This window comes from Manihot esculenta, chromosome 2, assembly GCF_001659605.2.
Source record: "Manihot esculenta cultivar AM560-2 chromosome 2, M.esculenta_v8, whole genome shotgun sequence".
Classification (NCBI taxonomy): domain Eukaryota; kingdom Viridiplantae; phylum Streptophyta; class Magnoliopsida; order Malpighiales; family Euphorbiaceae; genus Manihot; species Manihot esculenta.
In genome coordinates, this window is record NC_035162.2 from 17,305,087 (window position 1) to 17,330,996 (window position 25,910).

General features: G+C 32.1%; 2 protein-coding genes and 1 long non-coding RNA gene across 6 annotated transcripts; 1 reads left to right on the forward strand and 2 right to left on the reverse strand.

Moving 5' to 3' along the window:
* Positions 1-557: 557 nt before the first annotated feature.
* LOC110604530 (ferroptosis suppressor protein 1) lies at positions 558-3,243 on the reverse strand. The gene is made up of 4 exons (XM_021742734.2): positions 2,923-3,243; positions 2,208-2,464; positions 1,335-1,798; positions 558-965 (listed from the first exon to the last, which is right to left on the reverse strand). Exons 1-4 carry the CDS (start codon positions 3,042-3,044, stop codon positions 696-698), a joined length of 1,113 nt encoding a protein of 370 aa, XP_021598426.1. The 5' UTR covers positions 3,045-3,243; the 3' UTR covers positions 558-695.
* Positions 3,244-12,159: 8,916 nt separating this feature from the next.
* Positions 12,160-23,561, forward strand: LOC110609239. Of its 4 annotated transcripts, none has more exons than XR_002487008.2 (3): positions 12,167-12,654; positions 16,911-17,094; positions 19,377-19,869. It is a non-coding gene; the product is annotated as an uncharacterized LOC110609239 (long non-coding RNA). The 4 variants fall into 4 exon arrangements; XR_002487009.2 differs by lacking the exon at positions 16,911-17,094 and adding an exon at positions 23,385-23,561 and having other exon boundaries at positions 12,169-12,654; positions 19,377-19,696; XR_002487007.2 differs by lacking the exon at positions 16,911-17,094 and having other exon boundaries at positions 12,175-12,654; positions 19,377-19,515; positions 19,609-19,869.
* Positions 14,149-22,446, reverse strand: LOC110609238 (probable sucrose-phosphate synthase 4). The gene is made up of 14 exons (XM_021748682.2): positions 22,020-22,446; positions 20,615-20,704; positions 19,289-19,509; positions 19,043-19,106; positions 18,769-18,968; positions 18,215-18,695; positions 17,586-17,711; positions 17,172-17,303; positions 16,897-17,073; positions 16,561-16,614; positions 16,354-16,416; positions 14,897-15,739; positions 14,672-14,799; positions 14,149-14,542 (listed from the first exon to the last, which is right to left on the reverse strand). The coding sequence occupies exons 1-14, from the start codon at positions 22,227-22,229 to the stop codon at positions 14,266-14,268; spliced, it is 3,066 nt and encodes a 1,021-aa protein (XP_021604374.1). The 5' UTR covers positions 22,230-22,446; the 3' UTR covers positions 14,149-14,265.
* Positions 23,562-25,910: the final 2,349 nt, after the last annotated feature.

Consider the following 25,910-nt stretch of genomic DNA (forward strand, 5'->3'; position numbering starts at 1 on the left):
TCAGAAAACGCCACTGGAGTTGGCAATTTCTCTATATGGTAATGCGAAAAAATTGCTTTAAGTTTGCCGGAGAAAACGCCACTTGAAGATGACCTTTCTCTGATCAACCAGCAGATTTTGTACAAGGTCAAGAAAATACAAAGCGGCATTTTCTTTGTTATCTTTTAATCTCTTTTCTGCAACACATTGTATTTTGTTTTTATATTACTTTTGCAATTCTTTTTTTCTTTGCATTACTCCTAATGGAGAACCTAGTTTTATTGGAAATCAAATTCAAATGGAAAATAAAATTGTTGTCCAAGTAAAAAGTATTGCTTTTGGCAATAATATTAGGAAAATTCTTACTCACACTAATCAATGAAAAATCGCCATCACATGATTATAAATATAATCCATCATGATTTTAGCTTATATAACATTTATATTCAATCAATTGAATGTATATATCTAAACATAGAGTACAATTGCCAATACTCTACTTAATGATACACACCTGTAATCATTGATCATGGTGAATGTCCCCAATAGCATACTAAACTCTGAATAAATTCAATACAGCTTTCAAAAATCAACTTAAATTCAACCTCAAATCAAAATAAATGACAACTATATAACAAGCATCAAACGCAGCATGGGAAAAAAAATATAAGGCTGGCTAGCAGTTCACAATATTGAACAATTCACTCATCAATAATTCATGCGTCATCAGGGTCTAGGCCCCTTTGCTTTCTTGTTTTCCCTACAAATAAGTCCCTAGATTTTATCATTCCTGGAATAAGCCCACTGATGGTAATCAATGGAAATTGTGCAACAGCATCTCTCCTCCCCAGTGAAACAATTGCTATTCTTGAAGAGTTTGGCTTGTAGATGGCCATTTTGCTTGCTTTTCCCTCAGCCATCAATAACTTCAAGTTCTTAGCAGCCACCTCAGCATGGCTTTGTGCCAAATATCCTTGTTTCATTTCCTGTTACATTAAACGGTATATAATTAAAGCTCATGCATGTATGATTAGTATACTAGTCAACTAATCAACTACTTCTAGATTCTCGACTAGGGCAAAAACTTTTTTATACTTTCATTAATTCTAGTAAAAATATATATATATATAGAACACTTTTATTAATTATATATATAGCTCAAGCAAATCATATCAAAATTTGCTTACGTAAATGGATAAGGAAAATTCATCAAATATGTTGTGATAATCTCAAACGTAACTAGCTTTTTACTTTAATGATTCCCTATCAAAATTATGACTCATGGGAAGACAAGGATCCTGGCAAAACCAACCTAAAATTTTTAAAATGATTGTAGAATTGAGTCTAAAACTTACTGGAATATTAGTGATATCTCCAATTGCAAATATATTTTTTTGACCTTTGACTCTCAAGTGCTCATCAACCACCAAGCATCCTTGATTATCCAAGTTGTTCTCCAAAACAGTACCCTTAAGCCATGCTGAGCCCAGTGGTTTCCCTATACATAGGAAATGGCAATCTGCCTTGATAGTTTCACCGCCTGAAGAATGGTAAATTCTGGTACCATTGTCATCCAATTCTGGAACAGAATTTAAATCAACCCTTTGCTCTAATTTAACATCAACATTCTTTGACCTTAACCATTTTAATGCCTTATTAGCAGCTTTTGGTCCAATAAATTCCATCAACCTTGATCCACTATGCACCAGAGTAACCTTCTTTTCTGGGAAATCAACAGCAATTTCTCCTGCAAGTTCAACACCAGTAGGACCTCCTCCAACAATTAACATGGAATGAGCAGACTTGATCTTTTCATTTTCTGCCAGTGCAAAATACAACAGAATTAAGTTTAGCATAAATACTATGCGCACATGCACACTACTAGAACCAATGCTTCACATAGTATGAACCAATTCTGCCTTAAAAACGTCCATGAGAATAGCCCTTAATTGAAAGCTTAATTAGTCACAACACTCTGATATTTTTGTTTATGCTTCTTTTTTTTTCTTGTTCCTCACAACCAAAATTCAATAGAGGATCGTATTGTAAGACACAGATGTGCACTTAAGCTGTGCCAATAATGCAATCATAGCAGCTATAAGGAATTCTATTTCTTGCCATCTATGTTCTAAAACATCTAAAATTGGGGCTGTGAATAATAATAATAGTAATAATAATATAAGTCTGCAATTCCAGATGGAATTACTTGAGTTCCTGCCCAGTTTTACCTGCTTCGTACTCAGCAAGTCTCTCAGCCCTAGTCTTTGGGACAGATTCTACATGGCCAGTAGCAATGACAAGATAGTCAAAGGGAAATATACCACCATCAGCAGTCAATACATCTGTATCAGTAATGTTGATTGCCTTCGATGCAATAATGCGGCCATTTCTCAAGTAATCTTTATGATTTATTACTGATCTCTTCCCAAAAGATGGCTCCACCATTGCTCTCAAGCTTGCCCATGTGATTTCAAAGTACTCCTTCCTGGTTTCAGTTTTAAATTCACTTAGAACAGCTAATGATAACAACTTGATGAAAATAAATTCTCTAAGACCCATTAAGAAGAAATCAACATCACAATATTTATAGAATTCATATGCAAATCTCAGAATCTATCTTTCTAATTCTATGCAAATAAGTCATGCTCAAGCCAAATTAAAGTAGAATTTGCAAAATTCAAAGAGTTAATTGTTTTCTTTAGTTAAATAAAATCTAATTACTAAAACGTATGATATCAATCAAGATCCTATGATGAAATTTATTAGCAATTAAAATGGTCTATATATAAGGTCCCCTTTCTGGTTTATTTAACTCCCTCCAATCTCCAATCTCCTATCTCCAATCTCCATCTCCACCAAAAATAAGAAGTAACAGGATGCTTCATCTACAAAAGAACATTATATAGCAAACAACAATGAGAAAAAAAATAAGCAAATGCGTACGGATCAATGAGGGTGACATCAGCGTCAAATTGAAGGGATTCGGCAAGCAGAGAACCTGCAATTCCACCTCCTACCACCACCAATCTCCTCTTCCCACCAGATGAATCGTTCTGCCGGTCCATTTGTGATGAAATCCGGCAAGATTGAATGGATGAATTCTGGAGCTAATGAAGAAAAGCAAATTGGTCAACTAAAATGTTAGAAGAGCATCCAAGCTTTGCCTGGTTGATTGTGGGATGACAGGAAGATTACACGACTTTTCAGTTTCCGCTGCAGAGGAATGGTATCTATATGGCAAGTCCAACCAATGAATCGAGAGTCTGTTCGGCATCCTGTTAGAAAAATAGCGCAGAAAATTAAAAAATAATAATGACAAAATACTATTTACGTCAATAATTTAATTAATAAATTTTTTAAATTATGGAGATTAAATAATAAAATTATTATTAACAGAAAATTAATTAGTATTTTTTTAGAATATTAAAAATATTTTAATAATTTTAAAAAATTAAGAAATTATGTAATGAGTTTTTTTATTTTATATAAATTAAATAATATTTTTTTAAATAATAATAAATTTAAAGTTTTACTGATAGTAATAATAAAATAATAAATTATTTTAAATGGTTCTTTCATCAGCATTTAAAATGATTTTCTTTCAAGAAACAAATTTAATGTTTAAATCACGACGGTAAGAGGCACTAAAATGATTTAAACAACCTAATCAAATCTATCGCCACTTAAATTTATTTTAATTTCAATAAAAAATTATTTCAAATTTAATTATTATTTAAATAAAAAATCCTATTAAATTCTTAATTTTTTTAAAATTTTACTAATTTATCAATATCTTAAAATAACTTAATTAAAACACCTTTTTATTTTTTAAAAGTGAACTATTAAGCCATTTAAAAAAATTTTAGTTAATATTTTTAATAAAATAATTAAAAATTATATTTTATAAAATATAATAATATTTTAATAAAGTAATTTTAATATATAAACAAACTAATAAAATTTCTAAAAACTAGAGATATGATATTAATTCACCCTTTGAATAATACTTGAGCTGGATTAATTTTTATATATTTTTACTTTATATATACACACTAGTTTATGCCTTCCTTTTTCCTTAAGGAAGTGCTTTTTATTTTTTTTTTAAATATATTTATTATAGGTGGTCCCACTGGAGGGCCATAGCTCAGATCCAAGCTGGTCTTCATACGGAGTAATTCCTACGGGTCTGGCACCGGTTCGGTTCCAACCATATATTGAATAGGTGAATAAATTTTTATTTTTAAATCGAATTGAAATTTTAAATTAAAAAATTTCATTACTAAAAAAATTTTTAGTGAATTAAAATTGAAATCAAATCCAAACTAATTGATTCAAATCGTGATCTAATTTAATTTTTAATTTTTAAAATAAATTATTTTATAAAATTGTGCGATTTAAAATGGATAAATAAATAAATTAAATGATTAAATAATAATTAAAAATTTTTTACTTGTAAAAGTTATTATTTTCATTTAAATATAATTATTTTATTTTTATATTATATACAATTTTATTTTATTTTTTTATTATGCTGAGCACATTTTATACAATTCACTTATTTAATCAAATATATATTTAATAATATTTAAGACTTATATTTATTTTTTATATTTTATTTTATTTAAATTTTTTTATTTAAAAAATTTTTAAGATCAAACGCTGAGTAACCGTTTAAAATTTAAATTTGATTAAAACCGGAATCAAAATCGTAAAAAAATCATAATTATAATTGATGTAAAACTGGACCGAAATTAAACCCGAATCATAAAAAATCAAAATCATTTTTAAATAATAAAAAATAAGCCAATTTTGATTTAATTTATAAATCAAATTAAATTTTTAATTTTGAATTTTAATTATCAATTTCGACTGAAACTGATCTTTGGCTAGAACTAATTGTTAGTGTATTTGCCCTAAACCATTATTTTGGATTTTCTGTATGTCATTCTTTTCATTAATAAAAGAGAGTTTATTATCATTATTATTTATTTGTATGTTACATAATAATAATTAATATCTCTGAATATTTATTATTATAATGATAATAATAAAATATGACTAGTATGAGTATTGATTGATAATTATGAGATGATTATATGTATATTGATATAAATCAATAATCATAAATACTTATTAAATAATAAAATAATGGATGGATCTACATTGAGATCACTACATGGGTTATTATCATAAGTGAATCTAAAAATAGTTATATTTTAATCTTTTGACTTGATATTGTCACAGTTTCTAATATAAGGACCGTTGTATTTTGACACTAATAAATATTGTCTTTAATCGGATAATCATAAAAGTTATGATTGAACATATAGAAATTATGTAGAGGATATCGAACAACTAAGATAGAATTGATCCCTCTTTTTGGAAGAGAGATCTTCTAGACCCCTCGATAAGTGAAAATGAGAAATGCATGGCCATACTCAAATGAATTGATAATGTGATCAATATCATTTGGTTTTATCAGTCCACTTAGAAATCAAGAAATCATAAATTTGAACATTATAAGTTTAACATTGACCATGACTTATATTCAAACTAGATATCATGTGACAAAGGGACTAATACATATTTTGTTTATTAGACATTATCAGACTATCGATTCTCACATACAAAAGAACGTCATTTATGTGTTATGTCATATTAATGGGATAAGAGCCCATTAGCATAATTAATAATAATAAAAATATTATTATTAATATTAATTATTTGTTACTATAAGATAATAATATTTAAATGATTTACAGTCTATCTGTAACTGTTACAGATAAATGATTTTTCATTTTATTTTGAAAATGACTTATCACATAGATATATTAGTATCTGAGATATTGTGATAATTGGTTATGAACACAACTCTTTTACTAAAAGAAGTGTGGAAAAACGGAAAAAACTGAAAAAAAATGAGCAGACATAAAAGACCTTCTTTGAATTGCGGGAGCAAGTTTTTTTTTTTTTTTTTACGTAATCGTTTTTCGGGGTTGCAAATTGGGAGCACATAGGTAATCCATCCGTTCAGAGAGCTAGCACTCCAGACGGAAACGTTCATGTGGATACCATTGAGAGTGCTCGTTTTAGAAGCAGCACCATCAGTCCGGAATGGTTTCTTTTCATCAAGTCTAAAAGGTTAGCCTCTTATCCTTCATTTCGAATTAAACGAAACACTCAGATTCTGAAAGGGGAAATAGAGTTTTTTTTCACTGCATAATTTTAGGTTGCAGTAATCTCTAGGTTTCCTTACACTAATTCCTACTAATATCATATAGGAAGAGGTGTTTTTTATCTTTTAAAAAAATAAAGCTTAAAGTTCTCGGTGCATTTGTGAGTGAGTTGCTTTGAATGCTTTTTAATAATTTATATTTAAAATTTGGTGATGAGGACATCAAGGTGGACACTCAAACACCACAATTCAAAGGAGCAATCACAAAATCCAAAGCTAAAACACTACAAACCATAGTGATGGAGCATTCATTAAAAAAAGTTTCAAGTTAAAAATAGTGTTCTAGAATGATAACATATAACTCCAAGAAGGTCTAAAGATACTAGAATTAGTCGGTCGATATAAACTCATGCCTCATATAACACCATGATTTACTTGTGTTAGTCTCATAAGAAATATCATTAGTCTCATAAGATAATAATTACTCAAACAAGTTATCCAAAAAGCAAGTAGTAACACTATTTTAGCTCAACAGTAATAGATTGATAAGAGAGACTTCCTTTGTTATGCTAGTGGCAACACCACAGCCATTGTCTCGATTTGTCTCGATTTACAGGCATGTTCCTCAACCCCTTTGAAATTCTTCTTTGTTGGCACCTTTCTTTTCATCTTAGTTGATCTCATGGGTTCTATACCTTATCAAAACACATGACTGAAACCCAATTGAATTCTAATAAAACCATGTTATACTCTATTTCTATTGCTTACAGATAGCTACACACTATATGTGATCAATATCGGTTAGTTTAAATTTTCTAAGTCCCTCACAAGGGGAACTCAACTACAAACCCACTAAAATATTCAAAAATAATTTATTTAAAGAAATGTGTCAAGAAATTTGAGAAATATTATACCAGATTAGAGGTTGAGGGTTCCTTCGCATTACCCTTTTGTAACTCCGAGTTATCTCTAGAATTTCACCTATAATCATCACCTTGGACACCGCACTCTTATTGTCTGACTCAGAGGTCATATCTTTTGTTGTTCTCTTATTATCTTCCATTTTTTACTTCGTTGTTGATTGAGTGATTTCTTAGTTTCATCACAATTGTGGTTTCCATTGAAACTTGATGCATTTATAGCTCCCTTAATATTTTCCATAGATACCAGTAGAAATCAAACTCTAATCAACATGATGATCCTCATATCTTCCACCTCTTAAATTTACATGAGCTTCTTTCTATTGCAACTTGAAAGGTTGATTTTAACTCTTTGAAGAGCAAATATGTTTTCCACTATTATGATTGTTTTATCACTGACACCATCGTTCGACACTCTTTTATCCTTAATCGTCTGTTACCCTTTCGCAATACTCTTCTACGATGGTATTGTTGAATTCTTCTTGTACTTGATTATGAATTTCAAGAAGTTGATTTACGCATGAACAATAGTAGCATTCTCTTCTCTGTTTATCTAAGGGACACAAATATGATTTGAAATAACTAGAAAATATGTTATGTTCTTACATTCAATTACTATAAATTTATCAAGTGGGTCACAAGCAACCTAATTTCTAACAACACAAAGATATACAAAAAGAATTAGTCTTAAATAACATTATAAGAAATTCGAGAGATACTTATACCAATTTCGCTCCTAGGATTTCGCACTCGTTCTCTTTCTCGGTTCGCTTTGGTTAGATAGAAAACTTTGTCTCTGATTGTTATAATATAACACTATTCTTCATTTTTTGGCACCTATTTTCTATCTTCTGTAAAGTCAGAAATATGAACTCTTCCTTTGTATATGAATTTCACTTTAGCATCAATATCACTGTATAGACGTTGATAATCAATATTAAGCTTACTCTTGACCCACTTGTATTGGATAACTATTAGGCTCTTCTTACTCTATACCAAACACTCTCTCCATTAACAGAGGTCTTCACTAATTGAAATGGAGATCACCTTTCTTGTCTTTGAGAAAATCCATCATTGTTGATACCTCAAATCATTAATAAGGGTTCTCATCAAATCTATTTCATCTTTCTAAATCTCCAATTGAATGGATACCTCAAGAACCTACCATAATGCTTCATGTATTGAGTTTAACTATCTTGTTTTCTCTTGTTTTGTCTTATTGTACCCTTAATCTCGGCCTTGATGTGATTGTACCAATTGCACATTGGTCAACAACTCTAGTATTTGCAACTGCCTCCATTACTTTCACCTTGATACTCGTATTTATATGTCTCGATCTTCTCACAAGCTCATTTCGACTCTTTTTTTTTCCTGTATCCCATTTTGTATCAACATTATAGCTATTGTATCACTCATCGGATTATTTATAATTACAATATTCGTGAAAGCCTCTACTACTTCACCCTCTTCAATATTAGCAGCTCGTTGTAGTCTTATACGCGAATAACACTACTCTGGAAAAAAAAAAGAATGCATAAGCCATCCACATTGGATAACTCTTTGATTCTTATTACATGTTCTTCCCCCATCTGGTTTTCTTCTATTTTTCCATAAGATCATTTCATCCACTTGAAACACTTCTACATAGACAATTTGTAGCCTAATGCAGCTTTCTCCATAGAGAGCATTTCACAATGTTTAATGGTTTTACCTTCATAATGTTCAATTTTTCAAATTTTCCTTTGTCGCTTTCGCTCCAGCTTATTTTGATGAACACACATCATGCCTTATATCATGTTTGATACTTTTGGTGGCTCCCCACTTATCTCTTTGACCCCTCTGTTTGGTTTGCTAATAATGAGATACTGAGAGTTGAACTTCTCTTCAACTCAGTGTTAAACCTAACTGATTAACTCTTGGCTATCACTGGCACTGTACAACCCTTCTTCACATCTATTTAACACTCATTCTGTCTCAGGTTTCAACCATCTCTAAAAATCATCTAACTCAATAAGCTCCAACACATCTTTATGTTACTAATGAGAGGTGAAAATTTCATTTGCATACTTTCCTTATGAACTTAATATTGGAGTTTACCAACTCCCTCGAGAATTGAATCCCATATTTTTAGAGTAAACTTGAATCAATATGTCCTCTACACTATACATCCCATTCCATAAAATCTCCATTTCAGCTTTCCATATCGGTAAGCCTTGTTGATCTAACACATGGATACAACTTTCAACCTATCTACACAATAACAATTTTCAATAACACCAAAAAATAATTTTATAATTGAGAGGAAATCATTTACCTCCAACACATCACCTGCACCACACCAAGATTTATTTTTCTAGACTTTCAACATTGCCTACCTCAAAGGCATCCACCTTAGGATTGTCTAGCAACTTTCACCATTGATTTCAGCCTGGCCTGCTTCATTGGCCCTCTCGTAGGAACTAGCCTGCAACTCTCCTCATTGCTATTTGGTCCTTCAATTCATTTCCAGAGTAATCCCATAGGCTTTCCCACGTCGCATTCCATGTTACTGCATAATTCTAGCAAAATACACAGAAAGACACTGCCTCAATTTTATTCGAGACGGCCACTGCCTCAAATTTATCTTAGGAGGCCACTACCTTACTTTTTGTTCAAGAAGACCACTGTCTTAACTTTATTCAAGAAGGCCACTGCCCCAAATTCATTCACTTTTATCTCAAGATCACCCCATTCAGTGTCATTCCCAGAAGAGGGATTTTGAATTGACTCCACCACCGTGGGCTCCCCCTCACTTCTGGATAATTTGGCTATCATGGCCAATAATTGCTCATTTTTCTCTTTTAACAACACCATGTGCTGGTAAATCATATCAATCTCTAGTGCCATCCCCACTTGGGTGGCATATGTATTATACAATGCAACAAGATCATCAATCCTCCTCTCCAGGCTATTAACACATATGACCAACTTCGTTATGCGGCCACACTGAAATAATCCTAATCCTAATAGGAGTCTAAAATCCTAATAGCCAAGGGAGGCTAAATAGAAATAAAACTCTAATATGCAAAATAATCCTAATCCTAATAGGAGTCTAAAATCCTAATAGCCAAGGGAGGCTAAATAGAAATAAAACTCTAATATGCAAAATAATCCTAATCCTAATAGGAGTCTAAAATCCTAATAGCCAAGGGAGGCTATTTACAATAGAAATAAAACTCTAATATGCAAAATAATAAAAATATCCAAAATATCCAAAATAATAATTAAAATATAAAAGTTAGCCCCGGTCCAACTCTGCCGTAAAATCCAAGGCTAGTTGCTCCGTATCATTCCCTTCCACTTGTAAAGAACTCGTCCTCGAGTTGTCATCAGCAGGGTAGTACTGAAATAGATCTGCCACATTAAACGTCTTCGAAATTTTCATTTCATGTGGGAGGTCAAGAGCATAGGCATTGTCATTGATCTTCTGAATGATCCGGAATGGACCAATCTTCTTGGCGTCAAGCTTTTTCTGTCCTCCACCACGCTCCTGTTTGAAAACATCCACGTGCTACTTTGCCAAGTTGCTTGCTGCAATACTGTTGTAAGCAAATTCCACCTGGCCTTGGAGGTTTTCACTCTCCTTTGGACTCATCTTGTAATGAGGCAGATTCGGTAATTTTGATCCAGGAATGAGATCAATCTGATGTTAGATATCCCGCAGGGGTGGACGCTTTGATGACTCCTCCACTATCTTAGGAAACTCCTTTAACAACTCTTTGACGGGCGGTGGTAAAAATGGTGCATCCTCCATTGTACCTTTTGCTCTCATCAATAAGGCTAGTGTGCCTTCAGATTTCTCAACTGCGCCTGATAGCTTCTGCACTCCCCTAGAAACAGCAACAGTATGCTTCCCTTCCACCTTAGAATGTTTAGCAGAACCGGAAGGCAAGATAGTAATCTTCTTTTGATTCCACATGAACATGTATGAATTCTCCTTCCCTTTATGCAAAGCATCAACGTCGAATTGCCAAGGGCGACCTAGCAAAATTCCACAGCAATCCATATCCACAACATCACAATTAACAGGTTCAGTATAAGATTTACCGATCGAGATAGGCACGCTGCAGATTCTGTTGATCTCAATTGTCGGTCCTTCCTTGATCCATCCGACTTTGTAGGGTGAGGGGTGAGGCTGTGTAGGCAACTGTAATTTTTCTACCAATTGCTTAGCTATCAGATTCTCACAACTGCAGCTATCTATAATTAGCCTGCAAATTGCCTCTCCTACTCGACACTTTGCCTGGAAAATCTTCCTCCTTTGTGTCTCGTCCTCCTGTTTTGTTGAGCATAAGATCTTCTTCACCACATAGGTGACTTCAGGATTGGCGGCCACAGGAATGGCGGCCACAGGAATGGCGGCCACAGGAATGGCGGCCATAGGAATGGCGGCCACAGGATTGGCGGCCACATAGGGATGTGCGGCGACGGCGGGTTGGTGGATTCCCTGTTGCAGGGTCAGCTGTCCGATCATCTCCCTCAATTCTGCCAAGGATGCCTCAATCGCAGCAAGTTGCGCCTCATAGATCGTTCGAGCTTTGATACTAAATGTCACAGGCTCACATTTTGACACTCATTTGGGACTATGAGACACTTGATTTGAACACTTTCAAACTAATTTAGTATTAAGAATCACTCGATACACTATGAATATGAATAACCTGATTAGTCAAGATTATATAAGCGAACACTGAATTTAACATGCAGTATTCAATCAAAAGTCTGTAGCTATAATAGATAAAAACTAAACATGAGAATTTATAAACATGCTATTTATTTTATTTCAAAGGCAAAATAGTAATTATATATTATTATCGATAATTCTCACATTTTATTGTAGACAGAAGTATAATTAAAATTTTTTATAGATTTACGATAACTATCTGTGTCCAACCCTTGCTAATGGCCAACTGATTACTCTCTCGAGAAATCTTAAAAACAAATTGGCTTGTATAAGAAAAAATATTAGTTGTGTCTCGAGTAATACACCCTCCTAAATTAATAATTTTAAAAAAACCACGGATATGACGCAATCCTTAGTTTACTTCTCTTTTACAGTATTGACATCCTAGGACCCTTAACACCTTGCCCCCGCCCAGTCTTGGGATAAATAAATAAATTGCTCATTCTCTTCGCTCACTCTTTTTTTCCCTCCAAAAAGTTCCCTTGCTTTTAAAATTGATTGAGTTTCTTCATCGGAGGCGATCGACAGTGATTAGTTTTCTTTTATTTCATTCATCATTCTCAACAACCTTTGCTCTCTCTGGTATTCTTGTGGAATTAGGGATTCTAAGGATTAAGAATCGAAGATGGAGAAGTTACTTGCAGTGCATGAAGAATCTCAGTGCTCAAATGAATCTCTGTACATGTACATTTGAAATCGGAAAAAAAAAATCACAAGGAGGGATCGATTTTGTGTTTGATACGTATATGAGTGAATTTTGTTAGATGTGGAAGATCAGGCAGGGCAGCCAAGGTATATGTAGAAGACCAGAAGCTGATCGCCAACCATCGAAAACATGGAGACAGATCTCAACTCCGGTATTATCGTCTTATTTATTTTTAAATTTCGATACTTATTGTATACATGTAAATATGCACAGTTATGTGTTCTTTTGAGAATTTCAATTGATTTTTTAGTAAAAATTCAATAGTCATTTTATTGCTGAATTTGATGTCTGATATTGTGTTCCTTTCTTACCCCCATTTTCCACGGTAAAATTAGTAGAACGGAGTAAACAGATTTTGCATGTTGATTGTCGTTTATAGGATAGATTTATTAGAGAATGGATCTTTAAGCGTAGATGAAAAATTGTTTGAGGATGAATTTGAAATATCGACCGAGCAGTATGCTTTCTCAGATTTGGTTGAAATGTGTATTCTTTTCTCTTTCTTTTTTCACAGCTCCAAATATTTGAAAGTCAGATATCTTATCCAAATGCAAACTTACATTCGTTATTAGTATTTCCTGTTTATTTTTTTATTATATTAGAATTTAAAACTTTATTATTTTTTTTATATTGAAACTTTTGAATTCAATATGGATGATTTCTATAAGAAGAAAGAATTTGAACATTGGTTGTGATTATTCAAAAGCTTTGTGATCTTGAATGTAGAAGTTGACAAGGTGTTCATAATGTGCAAAAGTGAGCCTGAGTCTCTACGGAACTGAAAATATGGCAGATAAGATGTTCTATTGTTCATTTTATTTAATTTATCATCACATATATAGGTTTTCTTTATAGTTAAAAATGCCGAGACTGATGATGCTTATATTAGATTAAGAAGAATTTTTTTTGGGTGGAAGTTTTAAATCTCTGCCATTGTAAAGGACCTAAAGGTTTATGCCAATAAGTATTCTGATATTCATCACAGTAACAATTACCTAGGAACACAAAGTCAGGCCTAGCAAAATTTTCTTATAGGTGCTCAGTTTTACGAGTGAAATTTTACATTGAATAGGTGGAATGAAATGCTTAGGGCCAAGATTCAGGAATTAACAAACTACATTCGTAATCAGGGGATTTTGCTAATTTCCAAGAACCAATTCCAGTACTTTGGCAGCGACAAAGAAAGTCAAAAAAATATAGAAAATGATAGCTTGAAGTTGACTCAAATAATTTTATGAAAAAGAAGTAAACATGAAAAAATAAAGTAAAACTTGGCACACAAATTATGCACTTAAAGTCCTATAGCGTAACTTTGACATTGTAAAAGTATGGGGTCCACTTGAATCTCTTATTGCCGAAAAAGAGCACATCTTCCTATCTGTTTTATCCTCTGCTTTTCTTCCAATGTAAGTGCACATGTGCAGCAAGCAAAAGCCCTATCAAATAGTTTGTGCAAATCAGTTTTAATACACAATCTACTGTCTACTGGAGGCTGTCAAATCTCTCTACCATCCCTCCATTTGTGCACAATATATAACCTATCTTTACCTATTAAATTCATTACCATAAAACTAGTGCCCTTTGAAAGATTTTCTACAAGTTCATAATTGTAATATAACTTAAATTTAGGTGCAGATATACATCATAACTGAATTTTAGGAATAGGTGTATTTATTACTTGTAAGTATACTTTGCTTTTGCATTATCCGTAAGAGTGTATGCATAGATAACTGTTATGAAAAGTAAAATCTAGGAATAAAGATCATTTGAACAATAGAGTCTCTAAAGCTGCTGAGATGTCATGAACTTCATAATTTCCCTCCACAAAGCGTAGGTTAGAGCTTTCTTGTGGGACAATATCTTCTCTTTTAAAACTATCTTCATTGTGAAGAAAGTTCTCCCTTTCGTACTCCACAGAGCCTCTTATGATAAGGGTCTTATGAAGGCCAGTCAGTAGTTCTTCATAATCCGTATCTCCTCTTTCTCCAACAAAGACAAACATTTTGGAAAGCTCAATTCCCCACTTAACTGAAAGATACCTGTAGACATGCAAACATGCAGGTGTAATTTTGCTCTATTTTCACTTTGGAACCAAATATGGAATTTTTTTTTTCAAAAAAAAGAAAATTATGCAGATTGTATCAAGTAAAAGAACGCATCCAACTAACCTTAAGGCTTGTTTCCTTGATGCAAATAATGGGATCACATTCAACCTTGATGCTGCACGTGTGTAGACAAGGTTGCATCGGAAGCCTCTCATTCGCAGCCTTTGTCGGATGTCATCAACCTTTCGAGTCTGTTATTCATTAGTAAACGTTAGAAAAATTCTGTATTTCTTTATATTACTTCCAATTGATGATAGATAGTATTCAACACCGTAACAAGTTTCTTACCTTGGCTCCTGGTTTGATGATGTAAGAATAGCACCTAGAACCACATGCCTGAAAATATTCAAGAACATCATCTTCAGCCCCATCTTCTATCTTTGCTAGCCTAATTGCCACAGACCTAACATTTTCACCAGGCCACCTGTGATCCACATGGGCTTCATAGTCCAAATCAGCCACCATGTCCCTCCATGGATAGTACATCTCACTTCCACTATTACATATTATTGCATCAAAGTCTTCTATATTCACAGGGCAACATCTTAAAGCTTCCATTGTCTCTTGTAAACTTGAGCCAGTTAACAGTATAAAACCTATTTTGCCTAATCCTACGCATAATCCTGCAGCTTTCATCACATTTTTGGTAATTTCTTGGAAGGCCTCTGTGCTTTTTCCGTTACAGTCATAACAATCAACAGCTATCACGAATAGCATCTGCCTCCTACCTGGACTATAAGTAACACTTGCATTACCATTGGATGAAGTTGCTTGGCTAATGGCTTCAATTAGTTTCTTTTGTCTAGTTGCTGCATCTAGCTCTCCGTTAAATTTGTTTTCTCCTTCTATAGAGAATCTCAAAGACAGGTCTTCCACATCCTTTAGAGAGTCACTCATTGGCTCTTCAGGGATTGATGTGATCTCAAGACGGCTTGTTGGATGGCGGTTCCTGCAGTGTTCAATGTGGGAGAGGTAGTTACGACAATGTTCTGGCCAAGAAAAGCGGTGAATGTTTTTCAAGCCATTTTTTCGGCATTCTGTCCAGAGGTTTTTGTCAGCAACAAGCTTTAGAAGTGCATCAGCTATTGCTTTTTGATCGTGAGGGTCTACTAATAGGCCATTGTTAAGAGCCTGGTACAAAGAAATCTCCATTAGTTGGCAGGAATACATCATCTACAACTACCATTCTGAAATTCCAGTTCAAGAAGATTGTGCATAAATTTAACCAAATTGGGTTAGCTAGGCTTGGTAGGTATGTGTTCAAAAGTGGATATACAAGAAGATGCCTATTGATTCTGCAGAGTGTTTTGTATGATGATCTGCAATCTAACAAAAGGAGGGAGAAAAAAAATTGAAAAATATATTCGCATGCCTTTTTTTTTGTGTTCAATGGAAAAATTGAAGTGCATCTTAGGATAGATAATGGAGCTCTGTTGAAATTCTCAGCTTCCTACACTGAAATTAGGTTTGACCATTATAGTCTGTTTCATCTAACACGGTGCCTGTGTGAAAGATATCAGTTTCATGTAGAAACTATATGTTTTTTCTTTTTTGGATGATTACTGGATTTCTGACTCTACTTAAGGAACTATACATTTTTGGGGACTTTTTAGCCTAAGGTATGAATTCAAGGGTCAGAATTCATGAACTGCTTTAGGACTCTGAAAGAAAGATCAAAAGAACAAGTATAGAAATCCAAGTTTTAGGGTGAGAAACTTGGAATATGTTGTATTGTTGTGCATTACCTTCAAAATGTCCACCGGTCCACCATTTTTGGTAGCAACAACAGGTAAACCATAAGCAGCCGCCTACAAAATATATATTGGAATGTGACGTGAGACAATTTTTGATACTTTAGTTAGGTGCAGATCTTGTGTACTGCTCTGATATAAACCAAGATTAAATGATTGGATTAACCCATTTAACCTATGAATATTGGGCCTGAAAATTACCTCTATAAGTGTGAGACCAAATGGTTCCACCAGAGCAGGATTAATAAAAACTCCCTTCAAGAGACAAAGCCGCCATAGAAGTAATACTGTTAGCACTTCAAATGTTGCTAGAAGATAATGGAGTGAAAAGTATAGCCAATTATCAGGCAATTAATTTGGTTGATGAGCTGTGGATAAATAGATACATGAATTTTTTAACTTCATGTTGTTATAACTTTTCAGGGGATGAGGCAGGAACATTGGATTTTGGGAAGTGGGGGGGTGGTGGCATATTTTATTTTGACGTAGAAAAGTTGGATAGCTATTAAATTTCTGTTAGCAAACAACATGATGTACCTTTGTTTTTGCAGCCAGACGATAAATATCAGGAACTTCAGTTTGCTTGTGATGCTTGGGGTAAGCAACTTGACCATACAAATCGTACTTGTCAATGAGCTTGAGCACAGCTGTGAGAACAACTGAGCTACTGTTAGACATCTCTTCAATGTCGTCTCTGTTACCAAGTATTAGAGTCTGCAAGAAAAAGACAGAAATGTAAGCAACTTGGCTTTGTACTAAGATGATAGCATGTAACTTGTCCCATAGGAAACTGAAGTGAAACAAATTTTTACCAGATTGGCTAGCTCTCGGAGGCGCTGGCACTCCCCAAAAGCCTTGAGTAATGTGGTGACATTTTTCTTTGGGTCAGGACGGGACAATGCAAGTATAGTAGGCTTATGAGGGTTTGTGAAAAAGCGCATTATCTGCATTAGAAAATTAAATTAGATAATTAATGAGGAATGCAATTGAAATTTCATTAATTAATTTATCTTCATTTAATACATGCAAACATTTTGAATGTCCCTCAACAGTCTCCTTCAGCAATCTTTTGAAAATTCTTTTTGGTCATTTATAAAGACTTATGCTATGACTTCAACTTATCTTGTAGAACATTTAGAACATTTTGGGTGGTATCCACACAAAAAAAAATTAATGTATAAATACTGCATAGAAGGAATTCTTGGTATGAGAAAGGGGAGAATAACCTCGGACCATATTGGAGGCAGATTCCTTTTAGTTTGAGTTCTGTCAGAGCCAATTAATGACTTGAGATCACCTTCCAATGAATCTTGTGTTGTTACATAGCTGAAGTCCATGCCAGGAGGTATAACCTGAAGCCATATGTGCATCAGAATAAGGGCTTGATTTAATTAGGAGCAAATGTCAATTATTTTGGATTATTGGTTATGTTCACTCAATGCTAGGACCCTTATGACAAAAGCTGGTTATTTAAAATGGAGGCTTGAAGGACAATGACTTATTTGCCACTATGCTTGTATATATTGAAAACAATGAGTATTCATTAAAGTATGATTGCAAACTAAGGTGTTTAGTGAAGGAAAGTAGCAAATGCACTGATCTGATTCACTACAGTCCTCTTAGTCTATAATCCAGTTTTTAGATGCAATTTTACTAGAAACTCAAGTCGTTTATGTGTGTTTGTTATTCTAGTGACTGGTGAAGCATAAATAATTAATAGGAGATCGGTCTACCATGGATCCAAGATATAGACAAGTGGGTCTCACCATGAAAAATCTTATGGGACCTACTTTCTTGTTCTTGGTTCTATGACCGGGCCCATCTAAGAATTTCCTAGGAGGGTATATATACATACCACCATTCTCGCCATGTGTCTTCCCATGCAACTTACTCCTCGGCGCCTCCTAACCCTAAGCTTTCTTTCCAACTGCAGATCAAACCCATCATACAAGCCCCATTGCTCTTCAATCTCTTGCTTTGTGCTGGTCACCACCATCTCAGATGCATCCAACCCCAACTCTTCTGCTTCAATCCTTCTCATTATCTTGTAGGTTGCATTAATGTCTTCCCTAGAAAGCCTTCCTTGTTTAAGTAATTGCTCAAACTTGTTCCTCCCCAGAGAGTGTCCTGTTAGCACCATGGGCACATTCAAGGCCCCGGACAAATGTGACGCCACCTCCCCAGCATCAGCATAGTGGCCGTGAATTACATATGGCCAAGTAGGCTTTCCCCCATTAACTTGTTCCCCTAGAGCTTTAGCCATGTTCATAATATGGCTTAAAGCCCCATCAACAAACTCGGGTATGTAAGGCCAGAGTGATTCTTTTGGTATGTACCTGTGGTATAAATGATGCAATTAGAGCGTTATCTCACAAAAAACTAAATCTAACAAAAGAAAGCTCTGATAACTTGTCACGGGGACCGCAAGGAATGCGGACAATGTAAGCTCCACAACTTCCACAGCCATCGGGTGGGCATGACAGCATCTCAATGGGTTCACCATAGCTAAAGTCCACATCAGGGGAACTTATTTGTCTGGTCAAGAGATCCACTCGATAGACTCCTTTTGTAGTTGCTAGAGCTCGAGCAAGTTCAACAACATATTTTACCTGCAATCACCACAATATCTGGAGTCATGGGAAGTGAAATGTGCATATTTTGTTTGTAAGGCTTCCATGATTACCTGACCACCTGTATCAGAATCTCTTCCAAGTTCCATATTTTCTCCACGCACCAGACCATGTATACTGCAGCAAAAACATAACTAAATGTGAAATCAATATAATTGTAGTTCTCATAATCATATAGTCATATTTGCATTGCTGAAGCCTGCATGGATTAGATTTAGTAGTTCTTAAATATGTGCTTGTTTATGATTCATATTTGCTTCTTCTAAACCGAAATTAGCTTAGTTAATTAAACTGGAAACCTGATTAGCACAATGTACAGGTGCCTAGGCTTTTCATCATCAGACCATATTTGCATATCTGAGTTAATTCTGCTGAAATGCTTGACAGGTTCTGAGAAGTTGGCATCACCCTTTTCCTTCTCTCCCTCGGATAGCTCAGAAAGATCGTCTGCAGCATCATTACGCCCTTGCTCTAGCTCCAACTGTCTTCTGGCAAGCCTTTGTGCATCATCCCATGCTATCTGCAAGTAAATATTACCTTTGTTTGCTTCCCAGAAGCTTACTTACAGACAACACTTTTAGTTTTATGATTAAATATACTCATCGAGTGAAAATGCCAGGAGTTCTTATGAGGTGAACTAACAAGTAACACAGTGGAGAATTTAATTCCTAGGCTGATGCCTTGAAGAGGACTAGAGCTGAATCCTGGTATGAAAATTAGGTTTATTAGTTCTTGTTGAAAATTTTGTATTTGAATATTTTGAATGCTCCATATTTCCATATTTCATATTCTGACTTTTAGATTACATATGGTTTTTCCGTTATATGTATTCATCAAATTCGAGTATAAGAACAGGATATTGCAGGAGTTAATTGTTTGCTATGTACTGGTCGTAGGATTTTGATAATTAGGAGGCCTAATAATTTTCTAACCAAGCCTTTAATACTAGGTCCAATAAGTTCATCGAGAAATCTATATACAGGCTGTCCAAAATAGATACTAAATCAGTAAAAATAATGAGTTTGGAAAATAATAATTATAAAAGATATTGCTAACTTTATTCTACAAATCAATTATTAAGTTGATAGAAGTGAAAGTTAAATCCCATTGATGTAAAAAAAGTTTAGTGATACTAAAATGTCTTAAATAATATGAGATTAATTGTCCATTGCATATAGGTCTTATTTAATAATATTAACTATTTTAATAGTTGTTAGCTATTTTAATTGCTAGAAGCTATTATTGTAATTGTTAGCTTTTATTTTTTTTAATTCACCATCTTAATATATAAATATTAGTGTTTTAGTTAAAACTATTAACACTGCCTTCAAAATTGCGAATATACTCATAATTAAGAAGGTAGTCCTTTTCTTTCATAATTTTCATTATATAATTAAAAATAATATTGAAAAAAAAAATCTTAGCATATTGACATATTGAGGAATACGAAATCCTTTATTCTCCACATCATTAATGGACCTATGGCACCAAGGTGTCTTTTTTTATTAGGGTTTCTTTGAAAATAAATAAGAAAAAGCTCAAGAGAATCAAAGTAGCCAAAATATAACCCCAAACGACATGTGTTGTGGTGAAGTTTTAGTGGAAAGAGAGGAGTAGAAGCTGACCTTTTTCTTTTCACGGGCAAGATGCCAAATTCTCCAGCACATATTCTCAAGCCTGTTACTCCGTTCACGAGTATTCCTTGTTGCTATCACCTGCCCACAATTTACTCAAAATTCACTTTCACCCCCTAACTTTTAACTTAAAAAAAGAAAAAGCTCTTCAAAAAGTAATTGCTTTTCAAGTAACTCAGAAACTATAGATATTTTCCTAGAAATCATTTTAAGGAAAATAACCTTTTATTTTTTAAAAAAATCTAAGTTATTTTTTATGGTCCATAAACATAATTCTTGTGATTATAAGCTTTGGTATTTGCCCTTGCATGACCAAAACATGTTGATTTAGAAAAAAAAAAATACTTATTTAATTTAGCTTGTGGATATAGTTGATATAACTATTCTTAGTAGTTGGTAAATAATATATCTAAGCATTTGTTATTGTTGTTGATATGTGAATCACTATTAAAGGTATATATTACATTAATAAAAATTTGTAATTATTAAATTTTAAAAAAATAATAAATTTTAGATAATAAATAAAATAAAATCAACTATCCATTTGCAAAGAAAAAGCTCTAAAAATGAAATTAAATGATCAATAATTGATTGAGACTAGAATAAATTGTTAACAGTTAATCTATAACTTTTGGTATAGAACGGCTATAAGCTATTGCACAACGTTAAAAGTAAATACCACCTAAAAAATTGGGGAAAAAAAAAAGACCCAAATCAAGTGTTGGTCTAATAGGGACCACCAAAAGAATCAATTCATCTTAGATGCAAATATTGTCTCACAAACTTGGATGGATGCCTTGTGAGCTTTTTTCCTGCCTTTTCTTCATCACTTTTAGGGAAAGAAGGGTCTAAAAGCATTACTATAAATTTGTTTTTTAGAATACTGAAAAAAGCTGCTAATTGAATTCCTCATCTCACAAATTCTGTGCTAGCTAATCCACTGTTAGACTACTAATATAACGGCCTTGTTTGGCAATACTAACTCTTATGGTAGCTATTAGATATTTTTGTAATGGATAGTTATTCAAGTAATGGTTAATCAAACGTTCTAAGAGATAGTTTTTTCATAATCCACTTTTTCAATCACTAAATACTAGTGTTTTGAAATATTAAACACTATTTTCAAAATTATTGCCAAATGGAGCCAATGATTTTTGTTCTATAAATTATGAAGTATTTTATTGTAGCCAAATAATTTGTGCAAGTTAAACAGAGGCATTATATTCAAAACAAGCTTGTGCATTATTTTTTGCTTATGGTCCTCATATGAGAGAATACTAATCACAAAGAAAGAACAACATGGAGCTATCTTTTAACTTGAAAATATTTCTCTCAATATTGATTAGTTATTCTACTTAAATTTGCAAAAGTACTGAGATAGGTGGGATATGCAAACCTTGACCCATGTCCTGTGAAGATCAGACTCATCAAAGCTATTGATAACTTCTTCCACAAAGTACTTAGTTGGACTAAAAGACTTGTCTTCCTTTTCCTTGCTGTCTTCAAACTTAACAACATTCAACTTGCCTTCATTTCTTTTCCTTAGACTACTTCCCACATCTAAAATAGCTTCCAAGTACCCGTTTATCCAATCATTTGCTGCCATTTTTCGGCTTTTGAGCCCTGTTTTAGAATATCTAGCTTCCAAGAACAAGTATTTAAACAAGCTGATTTCTCTCAATGGAGAGTTAGCTAGCTGGCTAGCTCCTGTTGAAGATTGATGGTCTGCTAAAGATCATAAACTTGGGAGTTCGAAAGAAAAATGTTGTTTGGAGAGGAAGAGATAAGTAAGGAGGGAGAGGAAGCTGTTGTTTTGATTTGAAGAGCTTGCCGAGTTGGAAGCGAACAAGACAGGCTACTTATAAAGGGGCCAAGAATTTTTCTTTGCGTAAATCACAATTTAGCCCCTGTAATTTAATAAGATTTGCCCATTAGTCCCTGCTTATTTTTAGAAGCTAGATATTTAGTTTTTTTATAATTTATAAAAACACAAAAAGTTAGTTTCCATCGTAAGACATACAGTCCCAGTAATTTTATACATTCCAACAATTTAATCTTGAATAATTTATAATATAATCTCTAATATTTAATAAAATTCACAGTTTAATCCCTACCATTTTAATGAAAAATAATTTAATCCCGAAATCTCATCCGTTAACAAAATACTATTTTTAAAATTCTATGTTAAATTATAATAATTTAATCCTTTAAATTTTATTTTTTATAATAATTTAATTTCTTTAGTTTTAACAATTTGTAACAATTTAGTTTTGATAGTTTTAATATTTATAATAATTTAATCCCTTTAATTTGAGTAAACTTTATTACTTTATAGTTGACTAATAGTAAATTTTACATAAGGACTATTTTGTTAATAAAAAAACTTAGAGACTAAATTGTTTATTCTTAAAGAAATAAGGACTAAATTTGATAAACTTCAGGGTCTAAACTGTAAAGTACCCTTTAATTTTATAGTTTGTGCACATATAATAAGTTAGTAGTTAGATAAATAATAAAATAATTGTGATTTAATTGTATTTCTCATGGTAGAGATTTTTTTTTGTAACTTTTTTTAAATTATGTGAATTAAATATATAGCTGAAATTTAAAAATATAATAACTAATTTATATATTTTATTAAATTAGGAGGCATTTTTTCACTTTATTTGTTTGTTTCTTTTGTTGTTTAAATTAACGTTTCTTTATTTACTTGTGCATATAAATATATATTAAGATGTGATAAAATTTATGAATCTTTCAGCCAGCAACTTGGATTGGGTGGCACTTGTTTCTGACTCTCATATCGCTTTATTGGCAAATTACTCGGTACATCCTTTATTCTCGCACTATTCTCCATTTAGCATCTTTATGTTCTTTAATATATCTGGATATTTTAGGAGAATCCGTTTTTCATATGCAATCAATCAAGGCCTTCCAATTCATTCAATGCTTTTAAGGGATTAGTTAAAAAATATTTTTTTAATTAAAGAAAAATTAAGTTATTTTTAAATGTAATGATTTTTTTAAATAAAAAGTTATTTTTTTATTTTGAAAATCTTATGAATACCATTATATATAAATTTATTAATATATTTTATTTTTTAAAAATTAAAACTAAATAATAGAAATAAATTATTTTAAATTAAAACTAAATAATGGATAGTATTTTTTAAATATAATGTATTTTCTACTAATAAACAGGGACTTATTCATACGCACACACATGCACGTACATATTAAGACAGAGGGGTGATAATTAGGGTGAGTAAAAAACTGATTGAAAATTAACTAGGTCGATTCAATTCAAAATTTTAATTTTTTTAAGATAGATATGATTTGGTTTGATTTTAAAATAAAAGAATTTAAATTATTTAGTTTTATTTTCTTGAAAAAAAATAATAAAATGAAATTCAATCTAGTGATTTATTTTTTAATTTATTTTTTTAAAGTTCATATCCGTTAAGTCTCCATTTGCTTTGGGCACATAAAATTGTCCTTTTGCAGATTTCAATCTCTTCTTTTCCTTTTTTCCCTCTTCTTCCTTCTCTCCAACTAGAAGCTCTCGATTGAAACCTATCTCATTTTCTTCTTCTTCTTTTTTTTTCCATAGCTTTGCAAACCACTCTTGCAGTCTGGGTAAATGGGTTTAGAGATCATATACATGCGGGTTAATTATGAGCACATGGTAAAGAGTTATTTCATTTGATTAATCCAAACGAGTGTTCAGATAAAAAAATCAATATTTTTCTTATGAGATTTAGACAGTTTATAAACCTTTTACAATATTATTTTTTCAAATTCGAGTTTTTCCTAATTATTTTGGTGTGACTTTAAAAAATTCCTTATCATGAATTTTGATAATTAGGTGATTTTGATAAAAAAAAGCTCATTTAATTATAATTGTTGCAAGACTCTTCTTTAGCTATCGGTAATTATAACAAGTTATTTCAGTAGAAAAGTTTACGCAAATGCTGTATCTCAAATTTATCGGTAATATTGGAGATTTTTATTTTTTATTTTTAATTTTGCAGGAGTTCATATGACCTAAAAAAATTGATCAGGACTTGAATAATTTTTTGAAATTAGTGATCTTAATCAAGCTAATGAGTTTAATTCAATTTTCTTAATTCAATTCTATTTGATTTAAGATACTATATATTTTAATTTCTTTTTTTAATTGGTTCACAGTAACTGTTGCTTCTGCCACGAGGCTTCTTTTTCTTGAGAAAAAGTGTAAAACTCATCTCTCAGTCTCATTGAATATTTTTGTCTCAATTCTCATAATAAAAGACAAATCTTTCTATTGTGAAATTTTCTAGGTTTTTCCTCTAAATCATTTTCAAATTTTTATCACCATTGCAATCCCTATCATAGCCAATCAATTAAGCGTCTGTTCAGTATTACTGTGAAAAAAATACGTTCTCAAATATATTAACTCGTGAATATTAGAGAATAATTTAAAATTAAAATTTAATAAGTTTTAGAACTAAAAACACTACATGAAATAACTTTTTGTCAAATAATATATATGCAAATATTTTCCAAACTGCAATTTTTTTAGTAGCTTGGTGTTTTTTTTTCCCTTAAAAGATAATTTTGATTCTCAAATTAGAATGCTAAGTGGACTGCGTGGCACCTTTTTCTCTAATTTTTAGGGAAATATGGAATCTTGAAATGTAGTTAACAAACTCTAAACAAAAAGGAGGCAATACTTTATATATAACATTTCAATTATATTGAATTTACATGGAATAAATTTACTAAGTAATATATTTTCTTTCAAAATTTTAAGAGTACCTCACACTCAATGTTTAAATTTAAATTTTTTAATTAAAAAAAACTCATGTCATCGAAGAAGGTAATATTTTAATTTATTTATTGTTATTTATTTATTTATAATAAAGTTCTCTCATTATGTTTACATAAATTATAGCTTAGTCAAATTTTGAAGAGTAGAAATTTAGTTTGAAAATTTTTTTTTGAGTTTAAGCCAAATTGAAATTTTATTCATTTTGAACTCGATGCGAATATTAATAACTTTAAATTTGCTTCGTTTAATACATGAATTTAGAAGAATCGAGTTTTTATCAAGATTAGTCTTAAATATTTTACGAATAGTTTAATTTATTTATGAGTTTTAATTTAAAATTAAATAATTTTAGCTAAATAAGTATATATACGAATTAATTCCTAAACTTATAAAAATAAGTTTTTAAATCTTAACGATCTAAATATTGGCAAGTTTTAAAGGTATAATTAAACTAAATAAAACTGAATTTTAAAAAAT